General features: G+C 42.4%; 1 protein-coding gene across 5 annotated transcripts in view; it reads left to right on the forward strand.

Moving 5' to 3' along the window:
* The window catches only part of SEMA5A (semaphorin 5A), a 521440-nt gene that overhangs the window by 421291 nt on the left and 84681 nt on the right, over positions 1-15468 (forward strand). For all 5 annotated transcript variants that reach the window (XM_081521332.1, XM_081521329.1, XM_081521334.1 and 2 more), the window contains exon 13: positions 8031-8148. In XM_081521332.1, the coding sequence (XP_081377458.1) occupies positions 8031-8148 (118 nt within the window). The remainder of the gene's footprint in view (positions 1-8030; positions 8149-15468) is intronic.

Consider the following 15468-nt stretch of genomic DNA (forward strand, 5'->3'; position numbering starts at 1 on the left):
GAACCACAGCTTATATATAACATAAGAGACATCTATTTTAAGTTTTGCTGTACAACTGGAGGGAAAGAGGAAACCATTAAGAAAAAACTTTAACTCCCTTTTTGAATGGATGTCTAGTTATTCCATTCAAATAACTAGAATTCAAATTCTAGTTAGCTTGTAATAGAAAAAAAAAATTAACACCTCATGAAGACAATTAGTATCAAAATTAGGTTACTGCAGGATGTATATTATTTGAAAGAACAAAGTTTTAAGAGGTGGAGTTAATAACTGGCACCTTTATTAATGAAATATTCTCTTAAGAAAAGCATTTGCCTGATGAGAGAAACACAGTGCATAGAGAGAAATTGCAGAATCCTCCAAAAGTCCCCCAGCAAGACAACCTTAACCACTGAGTCATGAATCATATAAACATCAAAAGGATGTTTTGACCTGTACCCATTTTACAAAGTAAATATTCTTCCTTCAAAACGAATTTGCTGTTGCTGTTCAGTTGCTAAGTCATGTCCGACTCTTTGTGACCCCGTGGACTGCAACATGCCAGGCTTCCCTGTCCTTCACCATCTCCTGGAGTTTGCTCAAACTCATGTCCATTGAGTTGGTGATACCATCCAACCATCTCTATCTCTGTCACCCCCTTCTCCTCCTGCCTTCCGTCTTTCCAGCATCAGGGTCTTTTCGAATGGGTCGACTCTGCATCCGGTGGCCAACGGACTAGAACTTCAGCTTCAGCATCAGTCCTCTGATTCTGCCCACTAAACCCTCATATGCAGAAGGGTTTCTCTTGATTAAACATGAGGGGGGCAAAAAGTAATTGTGTCATCATTTTTTTCCTTGATTGGCCAGGGAGGAGAGGGCACTGGAACCTGTAGTTACCTCTCTTGTGCAGAGAGAAGATCAGATACCAAAGTGTAGACTTTTCCCTGAACGAAGACTCCAGTGATGCTGTTCTTTTTGTCCTGGCACAGGACACAGCATTTTCCAGTCACTTGGAAATTCCTTCAACAGCCCTGTGAGCTGGGAAGGGCTCATGTTTGCCCTCTGGGCCCCTTTTGTCCCTAAGTACAAAACTGGACAGCCTGCCTTCCCTGGAGAGCTTCACTTTCAAAGGACAGAATGTGGCCTTTCCAGAAAATCTTTGTGTTTGGAAAAGAGAAAAGTCCCCAATGACTGAGGTCCACCCAGAGGCCAAGATAAACAGCTCAGTAATCAATGTGGGAAAACTGGGTAAAACGCAATTCTCTGTATCCCATCAGAAAACAAAACTGATCGCAAATGCTCAATTTCCAGGAAGCATTTTTGTTTTACTTATTTCAAACACCCTCCACTTTTTTCACTGTTTAAACTATCAATTTTCCCATAATGCCTCACTGCAAAATTTATATCAATCTAGTTCAGTTTTAAAACAGATTTTTCAGGAAAACCTCAGTGTTCTATCTCCCTACTAAGATTTTAACTAAAAACCATTTGCTTCATATTACCAGCAGTGCAAATCAGTTATTTGAACTTGATGATAAAAGCAAATTGAAATGTGAAAAATCCTCATTTTATTTCATGTAATTTAATGATAAGCCAATAATGACTAGTTTTTAATATATTGAATGTTAGTGACTAATTGAAAATCTAGTTCATTAACTTTCTCTACAAATCATGGCCTGTAACATGAATGATTATTAAATGCCTTTAGAACACTATGCATCATGAGTGTGGACACATATTTTTATTGGTGACTATGTCTTTTGTTTACTTCGCGTGTGTCTTAACTTTAAAAAAATGCTGTTTCAAATGTACTTGTATCTCAATTCTTCTTGGGAATTATGAATTAATCTTCTAGATGTCATATACATCCTATACACCACAGACAAATTCCCCATGCTTAAGCAAAGCACCGTTTTAATTGCATCACTACACTTCTCTGGAATCTTGAGGAAACTTCAGCCCAGCCAAGCTGCTTGGCTTACCTCCCTGATCATTCCATAGGTACGTGACTCCATGTTGTCCCTCCCAGAGCCGTAATGATCAGGGATGTTCTTCTTACTCAGCTAATCCCCAGCTTCATTCAAAGGCCAACTTCCTGGAACTCATCTGGGCCACAGCTCTCTCCTCTGACTCCTGTAGCACCGGTTGTCTGGACTTCTTACTTAACAGTCATCAACTCTGGTGTTGTCATGCAATGATCATGACCATGGTCTTCCTCTCTCACTGGGCTGCAAGTTCATTCCTGGTTCTTCTGCCTTCAAACCACAGCAGTACGCGTATATGCAAGTAGTTTAAAAATCGACCCAAGTGTGTAGCTGAAATACCTAAAGGAACACATCCTAGTGTGACACATCCCCTTATTAAATAAAGACCCCAAGGTATTCACAGAGCTAGTATTTTTGGAATACAATGTTTTCAGACATTCTCAGAAATCAACTGCATATATTAATTTGTAATTACGTTTAGAGGTTAAGCATAAAGGGCTTCCCAGGTGGCGCCAGTGGTAAAGAATCTGCCTGCCAGTGCAGGAGACACAAGAAACACAGTTTCGATCCCTGGGTCAAGAAGATCCCCTGGAGTAGGCAATGGCAACCCACTCCAGTATTCTTGCCTGGAAAATTCTATGGCGGAGGAGCCTGCCAGGCTATATAGTCCATGGGGTTGCAAAGAGTCAGACACGACTGCGGATGCACACATGCATGAAGTAGAATAGCTATGTACATCCCATCTCAAAACACTTTGTTCTGTTTGGTTGCTTTTTTTTTTTTAACTACATGACACAATTTAATCCTCAGAACAGCCCAGTGAGGTGAGTATTGTCATTCCATTCTTACAGAAGAGGAAACTGGAAAAAAAAAAAAAGATGTTCCAGTTAGATTTATCAATTGAGGGGTTTGTGGACATCTTAGAATGCATTTTTCAGGAAGTGAAAGTGTTAGTTACTCAGTTGTGTCCGCCTCTTTAGGACCCTATAGATTATAAGCCTCCAGGCTCCTCCGTCCATGCGATTCTCCAGGCCAGAATACTGGAGTGGGTGCCATTTCCTCCTCCAGGGGTTCTTGCCAACCCAGGGATCAAACCTGGGTCTCCTGCATTGCAGGCAGTTTCTTTACCATCTGAGCCACGAGGGAAGCCCTTCTTCAGGGAGGTTACTGTCTAATTGGAATGTCTCCATCTTATTTTTAGTAGTATAATGCTTTTAATGCAGCTCAAAGTAAAAGCAGATTCTGAAGGATATGGTGACTTAGCGGTTAAGAATAAGGCACCTGAGACAGTCTTAGAAGTTAAGGCCTATCATTCATGAATGGCTAAGTTATTCTCTCTCTTGCTGTCATCATCATGATAATACAAATAAATACTGATGTTTGACATGTGATGATTCTTGCACAGAATTTGGGAAACGCTTTAAAGGTGCATGCAGCATTTACAAGGAAACCTAAGTCCTTAGGGAGGGAGGCTGGAGCTCTCAGCAGAGTCTATACACCAAGCTTCTTCCAAAACCCCACCTCCATTTATTGGGCGTTTCTTTAAACACTCAAGTTCTCGCCCATCTGGTCTTGCTGCCTCATGCTGATCTCCCTGCTAAAGTGTTCTATTTTCCCTGAAAAGTATCATGTCGATCACTCTAGTCATCTTATTGGTCCCAGCTTAAATGCCTCTCTCCCCATACTTCCTCATCCCCTTTTCATTTTTTCTCCTTTGCAACTGGCTGTTGTTGTCGTTGTTTCATGTTTATTTCCTTCACTAAGAGGTGAGTTCTTTGGTACACTGACTATGTCTCTTTTGTTTGCCTGGTACACCCATCACTTTCAGTTCACGCCAGGTGCTAAGCATGTGATGAATAAATGAATGATGGGAACACTTTTGACATTCCATGTTTTCGTGAATAAATTTTGTTGATCCAGCAAAAATTCTTAACATCAAAAATAAGTTGACATAATGGCAGTTACTATGATAGAAACAAGCCAGATGAAATCATCGATACTTAATCTAATACACAAGAGGATGATATTCAGTAATTAGCTCCAGCTTTCCAGAAATACAGTGGAAAGATTTTGATGAATATGCCTTTTTTTTTCTATTACTCAACAAATAGCATAACTGCAAACTTTAAAAAGTAAAGGAAGAGTTTATATAAATTTTAATGTCACCAGATAAATTTCCTGTAAAAAGGAAAGTAGTTTATCCTTCCAGAATTAAGGCCTACCTCTAAATATATATTTGCTCTAAAGTCCACTTTTCAATAAATGTGTTTTCAAATTGAACCTAGAATTCTGACCAACATTTTTTTCTGAATTCAGATACTTTCAGATGCCGGAGCAATATGTCAACTCAAAATAATCTCAAGTTCTTAACAAAATAAGAAAGAAATATTATTGAAAAGATTTATTACAAAAAGAAAAGCATTGCCATGGTAGTATAAAGAAAAGCCACTTTCACAATGGCTGCATTCGTAGGGAGTCTGTGATTTTCGATATGACCTCCTTCAGAGACACACCTTCCAAAACTAAGCAGTCATTACTAGTTTTCCTTAAGGTGTAATTTAGAATATAGGTAGAGATCATTAGAATGTCCCTTGTGGTATGAAATGCTTACTGTGAGGAAAACAACTTTATACATAAATGGTATTTTTAATGAATGGGCTCTTATGATTATAGAGAAGTTTTAGTGTTTTAAGTGTAATTTTAAGAAACTGCAGGACCATCAGTAGTATCAGAAGAAAGACATGTTATTATAAGCTGCTTTTCGTATAAAGCAGCTTAACTATTCCTCGTAACCCTGTGGCATTGCTTCAGTTCTACAGCAACTTTGCAAGGGGAAGTCTCAGGCAAAATTAGGGGCTTGGTGAAATTTCCTTATTTTTTGGAAATTGAAGTTTGTCTCATGGTCATGTTGCTTTAATTAAAAAAAAAAAAAAAAGCATGAAATGGAATCCAGGCTTCTTGAATAATTCTCGAAGCCCTTTTTGCCCACAGACAGGAAAACAGGATCAAACATGTATCGGATCCCGCCATGTGATGCACGCTGAGCATCCGGCAGGGATGTTTCAGTAGGAGTAGGCGCCGGTCCTGCATGACCCAGTCAGTACACTGGGATCAGAGAAGGTGAAACTTAAGAACAAGATGGCAAGCAGCCAACCAGGCTTTCCCAAGTAAGGTACCTCTTAAGCTGCAGGCAATCAAATAACTTTCTTGCTTTGCTTCTCAAGTGAAAGTGTTAGTTGTTCACTTGTATCCTACTCTTTGCGACCCCATGGACCGTAGCCCGCCAGGCTCCTCTGTCCATGGAATTCTCCAGGCAAGAAACCTGGAGTGGGTAGCCATTCACTTCTCCAGGGGATCTTCCTGACCCAGGGAGCAAACCCAAGTCTCCCTCATTGCGGGCAGATCCTTTTCCTCTGAGCCACCAGGGAATCTTCCCTATAAAAACCCTTCTTTAGCTCCTTTGCTCAAATAAACTCTTGAACTGTTTAATTGTATTGCTGCTGTTGTTCAGTCACTCAGTTGTGTCCTACTGTTTGCAACCCATGGACCATAGCCCACCAGGCTCCTCTGTCCATGGAATTTCCCAGGCAAGAATACGCAAGTGGGTTACCATTTCCTGTTCTAGGGAATCTTCCCAACACAGAGATTGAACCTGCGTCTCCTGCATTGGCAGGCATGTTGTTTACCACTGAGCCACCAGGGAAGTCCCACTGAACAGTTTAATAGGCCTCAGTTTATCTTTTAACAGGTACAGGGTCACTTATCAAAAAGTTCCGGTGACGTTATAGTGAAGGTAACTGTTTGACACTCCTGTCCACCCCAGCCTGGTCCTGCAGTGAGCAGCACCAGTTTTAACCCTTTGAACTTTGGCTGGTTGATAAACAGTAATTGCATATAACTTAATCAGCCATATTTTTCTCTATTGCTTGATTTATTACCTTTGGATTATCATCCCCAACTGTAGAACTTGGACTTCTCCTTTGTCTCCATTCTATTCTTTGAATTTTTTTTCCTTTTAAAATGAGACTAAATGGAATAGCTAATGCTGCTGCTGCTGCTAAGTTGCTTCAGTCGTGTCCGACTCTGTGCGACCCCAGATGGCAGCCCACCAGGCTCCGCGGTCCCTGGGATTCTCCAGGCAAGAACACTGGAGTGGGTTGCCATTTCCTTCTCCAATGCATGAAAGTGAAAAGTGAAAGTGAAGTCACTCAGTCGTGTCCGACTCTTAGCAACCCCATGGACTGCAGCCTACCAGGCTCCTCCGTCCATGGGATTTTCCAGGCAAGAGTACTGGAGTGAGGTGCCATTGCCTAATGGGGGTACTGTATTTAAAGCTTTTATGAGGTTTAAATGAGGAAATAAAGGTCAAGTTCTTAGAACAGTGCTCTATACAAGGTTAGCCTGTTTGATTTATTAGTAAGGGGTTTTTAATATCATTAATACTAATGACATCATTATTTAGACTACCTCCCTGGCCCCGTGTTTGATGATTAGGCGAGAATGTGTAGTCCTACCCTCAGTGAACTGATAACTCTATAGCATCTTCAGTCTCTCATTGTTGTTGCTGTTCAGTCACTCAATCGTGTCCACCTCATTGTGACCCCATGGACTGCAGCACGCCAGGCTTCCCTGTCATTCACTGTCTCCTGGAGCATACTCAAACTCATGTCCATCGAGTCCATGATGCCATCCAACCATCTCATCCTCTGTCGTCCCCTTCTCCCCCTGCCTTCAATCTATCCTAGCATCAGGGTCTTTTCTAACGAGTCGGCTCTTCGCATCAGATGGCCGAAGTGTTGGAGGTGGCCACAGTCTCTTTTAAGCTCTGTCCTAGCTTGGTAGACCTTGTCACTCCCAGGCTGTATTTGCTGCCTTTGCTCACTGCATCCCTGACCTCCTGGCTCTTAAGAGAAAGCATCCAGTGGCCTGCTTGTCTGTGGGAGCATCTTCTGTACCATTCTGGCCCTGTCACTGTCCTCTCTGCCTGCTTCCTCCCTCCCCACATCTCCTGGGTTTTTTTACTTTTATTTTTGATCACACTCCATGGCTTGTAGGATCTTAGTTCCCCTGCCAGGATCAAGCCTGTGCCTCCTGCTCTGGAAACACAGAATCCTAACCACTGGGCTGCCAGGGAATTCCCAGCCTTCTATTGTATCTGTTGCTATTGTTGTTGGCCAGAACTCTTCATCTAATCATGCCCATGTTGTATATGCACTCTTTCATTGAGACAGAGCTAGAATAAAGTATCTACCATCTACAGTATCTATTATATAGTATATTGAATATTGTAGACAGGGCTATAATAAACCACTATTAAGTGGAAAATTTTAATACATTTTTAAAGTCTGTTACTCAAAAGGAAGACTTCTCTATTTTATTATATTTGAACCAGTCATGTTACAGGTTTGGAGGTGTGTTTGTTTGTCTGTGGGCAAATTTTAGAAATTTCTGGTGTCTCCTTTTTCTCATCAGTAAAGTTGAAATAATAACACCTTCCTCATTAGAGTTGTTTAAATGGTTAAATGATGTAATAATCTTATAGATCACAGTCTGTTTAACCAATAATATCTATCATTAAGTGGGTGAGGATGATGTAGTAATGATGATGGTGGTGGTAGTGATAATGATTATGATGATAAAGTAAAAATATTAATACCTTCCTATAAAAGCTGTTAGTGTATCAATGATGTAATCATTATACTTATCACAAATAATTCCTATTATTCATGGGATGATGTTGGTTATGATGGTGGTAGAGGTGATAACTAGTATTCTTGAGCAAAAGTCTGACTTTAGATCATTCATAACACCAAAAGTCACCATGTTAGCACCGATAGACTTTTCTGTATCTTAGAAAAAACAGACATTTCAACTAAAATTGATTTATTTAATTTTAGTTAGATACTTACTGGTGTATGCAGTTAGCTATGTTCTCTAACGTGCAGACTGAAGCTTTTGTTTCACAGAACTAGTTCCTACATCAGGTCCTAAGGGTCAGGTCTTAGCGTACCTCTTTTGCTCTAGATTAGCCTGCCTTTCTGATGACCCTTTGGTGTGTGTTTTCAGTGCCTGCATTGGGGCCCAGGACCCGTACTGTGGCTGGGACGTAGTGATGAAGAAATGCACGAGCCTGGAGGAGAGCCTGAGCATGACCCAGTGGGAGCAGAGCATCGCCACCTGTCCTGTGAGTGCTGGGTGCCCAGCTCTGCAAGCACCGTCCCTGGGACCCCAGCTGTCCCAACCCACAGTCCTAACCCACCCTTCTGTGGCATCCATTCATTTTCCTATGAGAACCTTCCTCATAAATCTGGTCTGTGCTTTCTTAACTCATTCAGCTCTTCCTGCACCGAGCCACACAGGATGCTACCATCAATTGTTGTCTGTTTGGAAAAGAAATATCTTAAGAGAAGGGGCTTTGCTGGTGGCTCAAGCATCCGCCTGCCAGCACTATTTACAATAGCTAGGACGTGGAAGCAACCTAGATGTCCATCGACAGATGGATGGATAAAGAAACTGTGGTACATATATATCATGGAATATTACTCAACCATAAAAAGGAATGCATTTGAGTCAGTTCTAATGAGGTGAATGAATCTAGAGCCTATTATACAGAGTGAAGCAAGTCAAAAAGAGAAAACCAAATATCATATATTAACACATACATAAGAAATCTAGAGGACTTTCCTGTAGCTCAAACGGTTAAGAATCTGTCTGCAACACAAGAGACCTGGGTTCAATCTCTGCGTTGGGAAGACCCTCTAGAGAAGGGAATGGCAACCCTCTCCAGTATTCTTGCCTGGTGAATCCCATAGACAGAGGAGCCTGGTGCACTGCAGTCCGTGGGGTACAAAGAGTCGGACACCACTGAGTGAATAACACTACTATTATGGAATCTAGAAAGACGGTCTGATGAACCGATTTGCAGGGAAGCAGTGAACGTGCAGTCATAGAGGACAGACTTGTGGACACAGTCAGGGGAAGGAGAGGGTGGGGCGAACTGACAGAGGAGCATGGAGACATATACATTTCCATATGGAAAATAGTTAGCCAGTGGGGATTTGCTGTAGGACCCAGGGAGCCCAAACTCAGTGCTCTGTGACAACCTAGAGGGCTGGGATGGGCTGGGAAGTGGGAGGGAAGCTCAAGAGGGAGGGGACATATGTATACCTGTGGCTGATTCATGGGGATGTGTGGCAGAAACCAACACAACATTGTAAAGCAATTATCCTCCAATTAAATATACATAAACCTCAGGCAAAAAAAAGAGAAAAGAATCCACCTGCTAATGCAGGAGACATAGGAGATGAGAGTTTGATCCCTGGGTCAGGAAGAATCCCTGGAGCAGGAAAAGATAACCAACTCCAGTATTCTTGCCTGGACAATCCCATGGACAGAGGAGCCTGGCTGGCTACAGTCCATGGGATTGCAAAGAGTTGGACATGACTGAACACACACACAAACACACACGCATGATCTGAAGTGCTGGTTTGCAAGTGGGATGTAACACCTCTGTTAATTCTTGGATATTTTGTCTCCAGAGTTTGGCGTGGACTATTTTGCTCTTTGTAGCATTAATATTAATAAAATAGCAACTTCCACACCCATCCATATCTCCTGGGAGCAATAATTCCAGAAGCGGGGAAACAGAGCTTTTAAACAAGCTAAAGGATAGTATGATGGAACCCCATTTGGCACAGTGTCTTCGCTACTGCTCAAGGTCAGGGAATTCCTGGGAGAAACAGCCTAAAGTACATTCCCCTGGGGAACTCTGCGGAATGTGGAGAAACTCCGCTCTGTTTACAGTCAGACTCTGAATCCAAGAACACAGATTCCACTCTTGCCTTTGCCGTTACGTTTATCTGGGTCCTCACTTGCACGATCCAGCCTTTCTTCTCCTTTGTCTTCAGAGCCGTCAGTCAAGTCATCCCAAGTTCTATTTTTCTGTTCTTGGAGAATATAAGCAACAACTATTAACTTCAACACGTTTGAGAATGTAGCTAATCCCCTTGGCTATCACGTCACTTCCCACGTTGGATGTCAGTCCCCTACTGTTGGCACAAAGTACAGGCTTTTCTCTCTAAAGGAGGGTGCATCACCACATCCAGGCTCTCAGCAAAGCCTTGAAGCGGGTGGGCTGAGCTGCCAGTCCTTTTTGTTCTTGAGCTCCGGATCTCTGAATTTAGGAGCCAACTCATCTGCAGTGTCTTGTGAAACTGGTTCAAACATGCCAATGGCTGTGTGAAGTCCTTTCTTTTGTCTGAACCACACTGTACAAGCACAGAGGTGTTCCCTTTAAATTCTTTGCGGCTAAAGAAAACACAAAGGGCGCCATGCGACATGTAGCTTTAAAAGTTCAGACATGCACTTTAGAAGAATCAGCGCACCTTCTTGCAGAAGTTTGATCTTACTGTTTTAATGGTTAAAAAAGGGCAGAAGATAACAGCGGTTCTTCTTAAGCAATAAAGTCATTGGTCCAGGGCTCAAGGGCATTTCAGTGGCTATCTGGGACATGCTTAATTACATAACGGGAAATACACACTCGTCCACTTAGTTTGTAACAAGTATGTCTTGTATGTTTCTATGGTCAGAAAATGAAGGTGACCCGATATTTAAGAAGCGACTGGAAGGTTATCGCTAAAGTTGCTTCTTTCTGCTGAGAGGACAACTTCTGATACAAACTCTGGAAAGGTCAGAGGGGGATGTAGACCTGCCCTGGTTTCAGAGCTTCCCCTCCACCAACTCTTTCTGAAAAATGAGGCTGAGATGTGATCTCTGATTCACTGTTCCTAAAACACACTTAAGAAGGTTTTCTGGGTTTTTTTGTTTTTTTCCCGCTAATTTGAGGTGATCTCATTACACACAACCATCTTTACCATTTCATCCAATGTAATTGGTTATTTACCAAGATGTACTTTTGATAAGAATATGCAAAGCATCCAACAACAGACAATAATAAATTGTATCACTTTGAGCAAAGCTAAGGAAAGTAAAACATGTATTTTTCTGATTTATGTAAGTTGCCAGGTAGAATATGGAAAATCCTATATTACCCAACTTCTGTTTTAATTAATTATACATCTCTTTCAAAAAATCTCTTTGAAATAAATGAGCTAGATGAAATGATTAGCATTGATATAGAACAGACTTAGAGAAGTATTTTTAAAAGCAGTTAAAATGTAATTTATATTATTATTTTTAATTTTTGACTGAAATGGAAGAGAGGCTTGACTTTATGGACCAGAGAAAAGACAGAGACCTATTTTCCACTAAAAGTTCCCTATTTAAAAATGTTTATGGATTTCTCTTATCCAGGAGACAGGACACTAGTTAATTGACATATTGAATCATGTTCTTTTTGCTTATATTATTGTAATGTAAGCATTTTACTCAGTATAAGAGATTTCAAGTTAAATCTAAATTTATATACCTAGACTGATTTAAATAATACATATATCCTAACTTGCAATGTTGCTTAACAAGGGTGAAAGTGAAAGTGTTAGTCACTCAGTTGTGTCTGAATCTTTACGACCACATGGATTGCAGCATGCCTGGTTCCTCTGTCCGTGGAATTCTCCAGGCAAGAATACTGGAGTGGGTAGCCATTCCCTTCTCCAGGGGATCTTCCCGACCCAGGGATCAAACTCGAGACTCCTGCATTGGCAGGCAGATTCTTTACCATCTGAGCCACCAGGGGAATCTACCTGGGCTTGATTAATGTGTGAATGTCATCCACACTCTGTGTGGTGTGTACGTCGTGCATGCTAAGTCAGTTCAGTCGTGTCTGACTCTTTGTAACCCTGTGGATTGTAGCCTGCCAGCCTCTTCTGTCCATGGAGTTCTCCAAGCAAGAATACTGTGTGGACACATGATTATTAGCACACTATGTCATACAATGAATCTCTTTTCCAAAATACATGCTGCAGTGATTAACAAAATAAGTAGACCAAATAAGCACCTAAATGTATTAAAATAACAGATTCTTCCCTGGCTACTGTGTAATTATCATATTTAAGTGACAGGAGACCTTAGCAATGATTCAGCCTAGAGCTCTTTATTTAGACATCAATACCATAGACCACAGACTAAAGGTTTTACACAAGATTCTGAAACTACATTGGGAAATAAATCTGGACTTAAGTCCAGTACTTCTGAGATTCTCCCTTGTCTGCCGATCAGTGCCATTCCCAGCCGGCAACATCTCCAAAGCAGTGGCTGATTGGTGGTCTAAGTGATTGGTGACCCACTTGTCATCCACATGTTATGTTCAGATAGCCAGACAGGTATTACCAAAATCTACTGTGAAAGAAGGAAAAGGGAATTAAGGTTAGGCAGGACTCTGTTTCTAAGAAAACACTGAAGTGTCCATATGGTCAGAGTTTATTGTTATTCAGTCACTAAGTTGTCCGACTCTTTGTGATCCCATGGACTGCAGCACACTAGGCTTCCCTCTCCTTCACTATCTCCTGGAGCTTGCTCAAACTCATTGGGTCGGTGATGCCATCCAACCATCTCATCCTCTGCCGCCCCCTTCCCCTCCTGCCCTCAGTCTTTCCCAGCATCAGGTGGCCAAAGTATTTGAGCTTCAGCTTCAGCATCAGTCCTCAGTCCTTCCAAAGAATATTCAGGGTTGATTTCCTTTAGGATGTACTGGTTCTATCTCCTTGCAGTCCAAGGGAGGCTCAAGAGTTTTCTGCAACACCACAGTCTGAAGCATGGTCAAAGTAGGAGCTGCATTTTTTTTTTTTTTTTTATCCTGGTGGGACGGTAGGTTACAGGGACCTTAGAAATGGGGATGTTTTCCTCTCAGGAAATATCTGCCTTTGTACCTTCACTTACTTGTGTAGGATCCTGTGGATCACTCAGAATCCAGAGAATCAGGCAGGTTTCTCCTCTCCCTTTTGACTGCATCTTATAGAAAGAGCCAGGTGTGGTGAGTGGGTATAAAGCCTTGGAGTGTGGATAAGAAAGAAGGACAGAGTCATCATTGTGGCAGCTGGAGATGAGCAACCAGCCAGGTCAGAGGAAATGGACACAGTTAAAGCTGAGCTTCCCTGGTGGCTCAGTCAGTAAAGAATCTGCCTGCAATGTAGCAGACCCAGGTTCAGTGCCTGGGTCAGGAAGATCCCCTGGAGAAGGGAATGGCAACCCACTCCAGTATTCTTGCCTGGAGAATTCCATGGACAGAGGAACCTGGTGGGCTACAGTCTGTGGGTTTGCAAAGAGTCGGACATGACTTAGCAACTAAACCACCAGCAGTGATTACTCTTGCCTGTTATATTTGGAGACATGACAGTCCAGAGATAAAACTCACTTGGATATATTTTTTAAAATATTTATTTATTGGACTGCTCTGGATCTTAATTGCAAGTTGTGGGATCTAGTTCCCTGACCAGGGATCGAACTCAGGCCCCCTACACTGGGAGCTCGTATTCTTAGCCACCAGACCACCGGGGAAGTCGCCTGGATTTTCACAAAATATGGTTTCACCTTTGTTCTGAAAACTGTGATATGCAGGTACAGTTTGTTTTACAAGTTACACGTTAGTTGCTGAGTCGTGTCTGACTCTTTGCTCGGTCATTTCACAGCTTGTTTGCTCCAAAGGAATTAATTCTCTCCTCCATGGAGCCCCCTCTCATGTGGATGATGAATCTTGAATCCCCCAAAATCAACAAGGGCAGGAACTTGTGGGCGAGAAGTTGGGAGCAGCAGGCCGCAGAGGGTAAAGCAAAGCATGTAACTTACATATAACCTCATCTCTTCATTTATTGTATTTTCTAAGAAATGCACAGTTCCCCATGTTAAATTTAGGAGGGTTGGACTCTGTGCCTTCTGTCCATTTGCAGAGAGGAGATTCCTTCTGAGGGCTGGGTGATCTGAAGTCTGGGCCCTGTGAGTCTGGAATCTTGGAGACACTCTAGCTCCTGGGAAGATCCCATTGTCAGATTTGAGCTGAAATGATGTGGTTCCACCTGCCCTGGACTAGTCTCCATGTGTCAAGGGAGTGTCGAGGCCCCTCCCTTAGGGCTCTCAGCATCCATGTCACAGGGCGTCCACATCACAGGGCATCCACACACCCCTCCTGCTCTCCGCTCTGACCCTGCTGATGCTTCTAGCTCAGCTCTCAGCTTTGCTTCCTCTGGGCCACCTCCTCCCGTCCCAGGGACAGCAGCCTGGTGCCCACACACGTGGCAGTATCCTTCCCCTTTGTCATCGCTCAGGCTGCCCTCTGCCTCCACAGTCCCAGCAGACCCCTTCTCCGGGAGCCTCCATCCTCACCATCCCTCCAGATCCCACCAGCTTGCTGGAAGCCCCCCATCTCCTCATTCACACCCCCTACTCTGAGCTCCATCTTTGGATTTATTTGCAGTAATAATTAGGGGTCCAGCTCCTCTGTGCCGGCTCATAAACTCTGGGAGGGTGGACACAGTACAGATTTGACTGGGATGCGCCTAACGACTAGGACGTATCTGGTTGCTTAATAGGCACTCTTTTAATATGGAAACTAAATGTCAGTTTGAAATGACTTTTTAGACCAAGCCAGATCTTAAATAAAACTAGTTGGCAATCTTTCCATTTTTTAAGGAACATAAAAATGCAAGAGTTGTACATCTGTGAGTTTTAACTTCAGTTCTTTTTTTCATTTTATGTTTTCCTTTTTCAATTAATTTTTATTGGAGTATAGTGTTAGCTTCAGGTGTACAATGAAGTGGATCAGTTAGATTATATATATACACACACACTCCTTTTCGGATTCTTTTCCAGTATAGAACATTACAGACTACTGAGTGAAGTTCCCTGTGCTATACAATAGGTCCTTGTAAGTTATCTATTTTATATTATTAGTATGTATATGTCAACCCCAATCTCCCAATTTATCCCTCCCCCATGTCCCCCTCCCCCTGACCATAAGTATATTTCTGCATCTGTGACTCTATGTCTGTTTGCAGATAGGCTCATTTATGCCATTATTTTTTAAGATTCTACACATAAGTGACATCACAAGAAAGAGACAGAAGAAAAGAAAGAGGAGAAGGAAGGAAAGGGAAGTATGCTAATGCCTTGTCAGTCAAGGGAGGGCAGGACCTTGCACTCACGTGAGAAACCCAGAGAACAAGAAGAATTGGATATTCAATCAGTCACTCTGTTCAGTTGCTCAGTCATGTCTGACTCTTTGCGACCCCATGGACTGCAGCACACATGGCCTCCCTGTCCATCACCAACTCCCGGAGCTTACTCAAACTCATGTCCATTGAGTCGGCGATGCCATCCAACCGTCTCATCCTCTGTCGTCCCTTCTCCTCCTGCCTTCAATCTTTCCCAGCATCAGGGTCTTTTCCAGTGAGTCAGTTTTTCACATCGGTTCTTCTCCAAAGTATTGGAGTTTCAGCCTCAACATCGGTCCTTCCAATGAATATTCAGGACTGATTTCCTTCAGGATTGACTGGTTGGATCTCCTTGCAGTCCAGGGGACTCTTCAATAGTCTTCTCCAACACTACAATTCAA

Source organism: Giraffa tippelskirchi, chromosome 8 (assembly GCF_054371585.1).
Source record: "Giraffa tippelskirchi isolate mGirTip1 chromosome 8, T2T-mGirTip1v1.2.pri, whole genome shotgun sequence".
Lineage (NCBI taxonomy): Eukaryota > Metazoa > Chordata > Mammalia > Artiodactyla > Giraffidae > Giraffa > Giraffa tippelskirchi.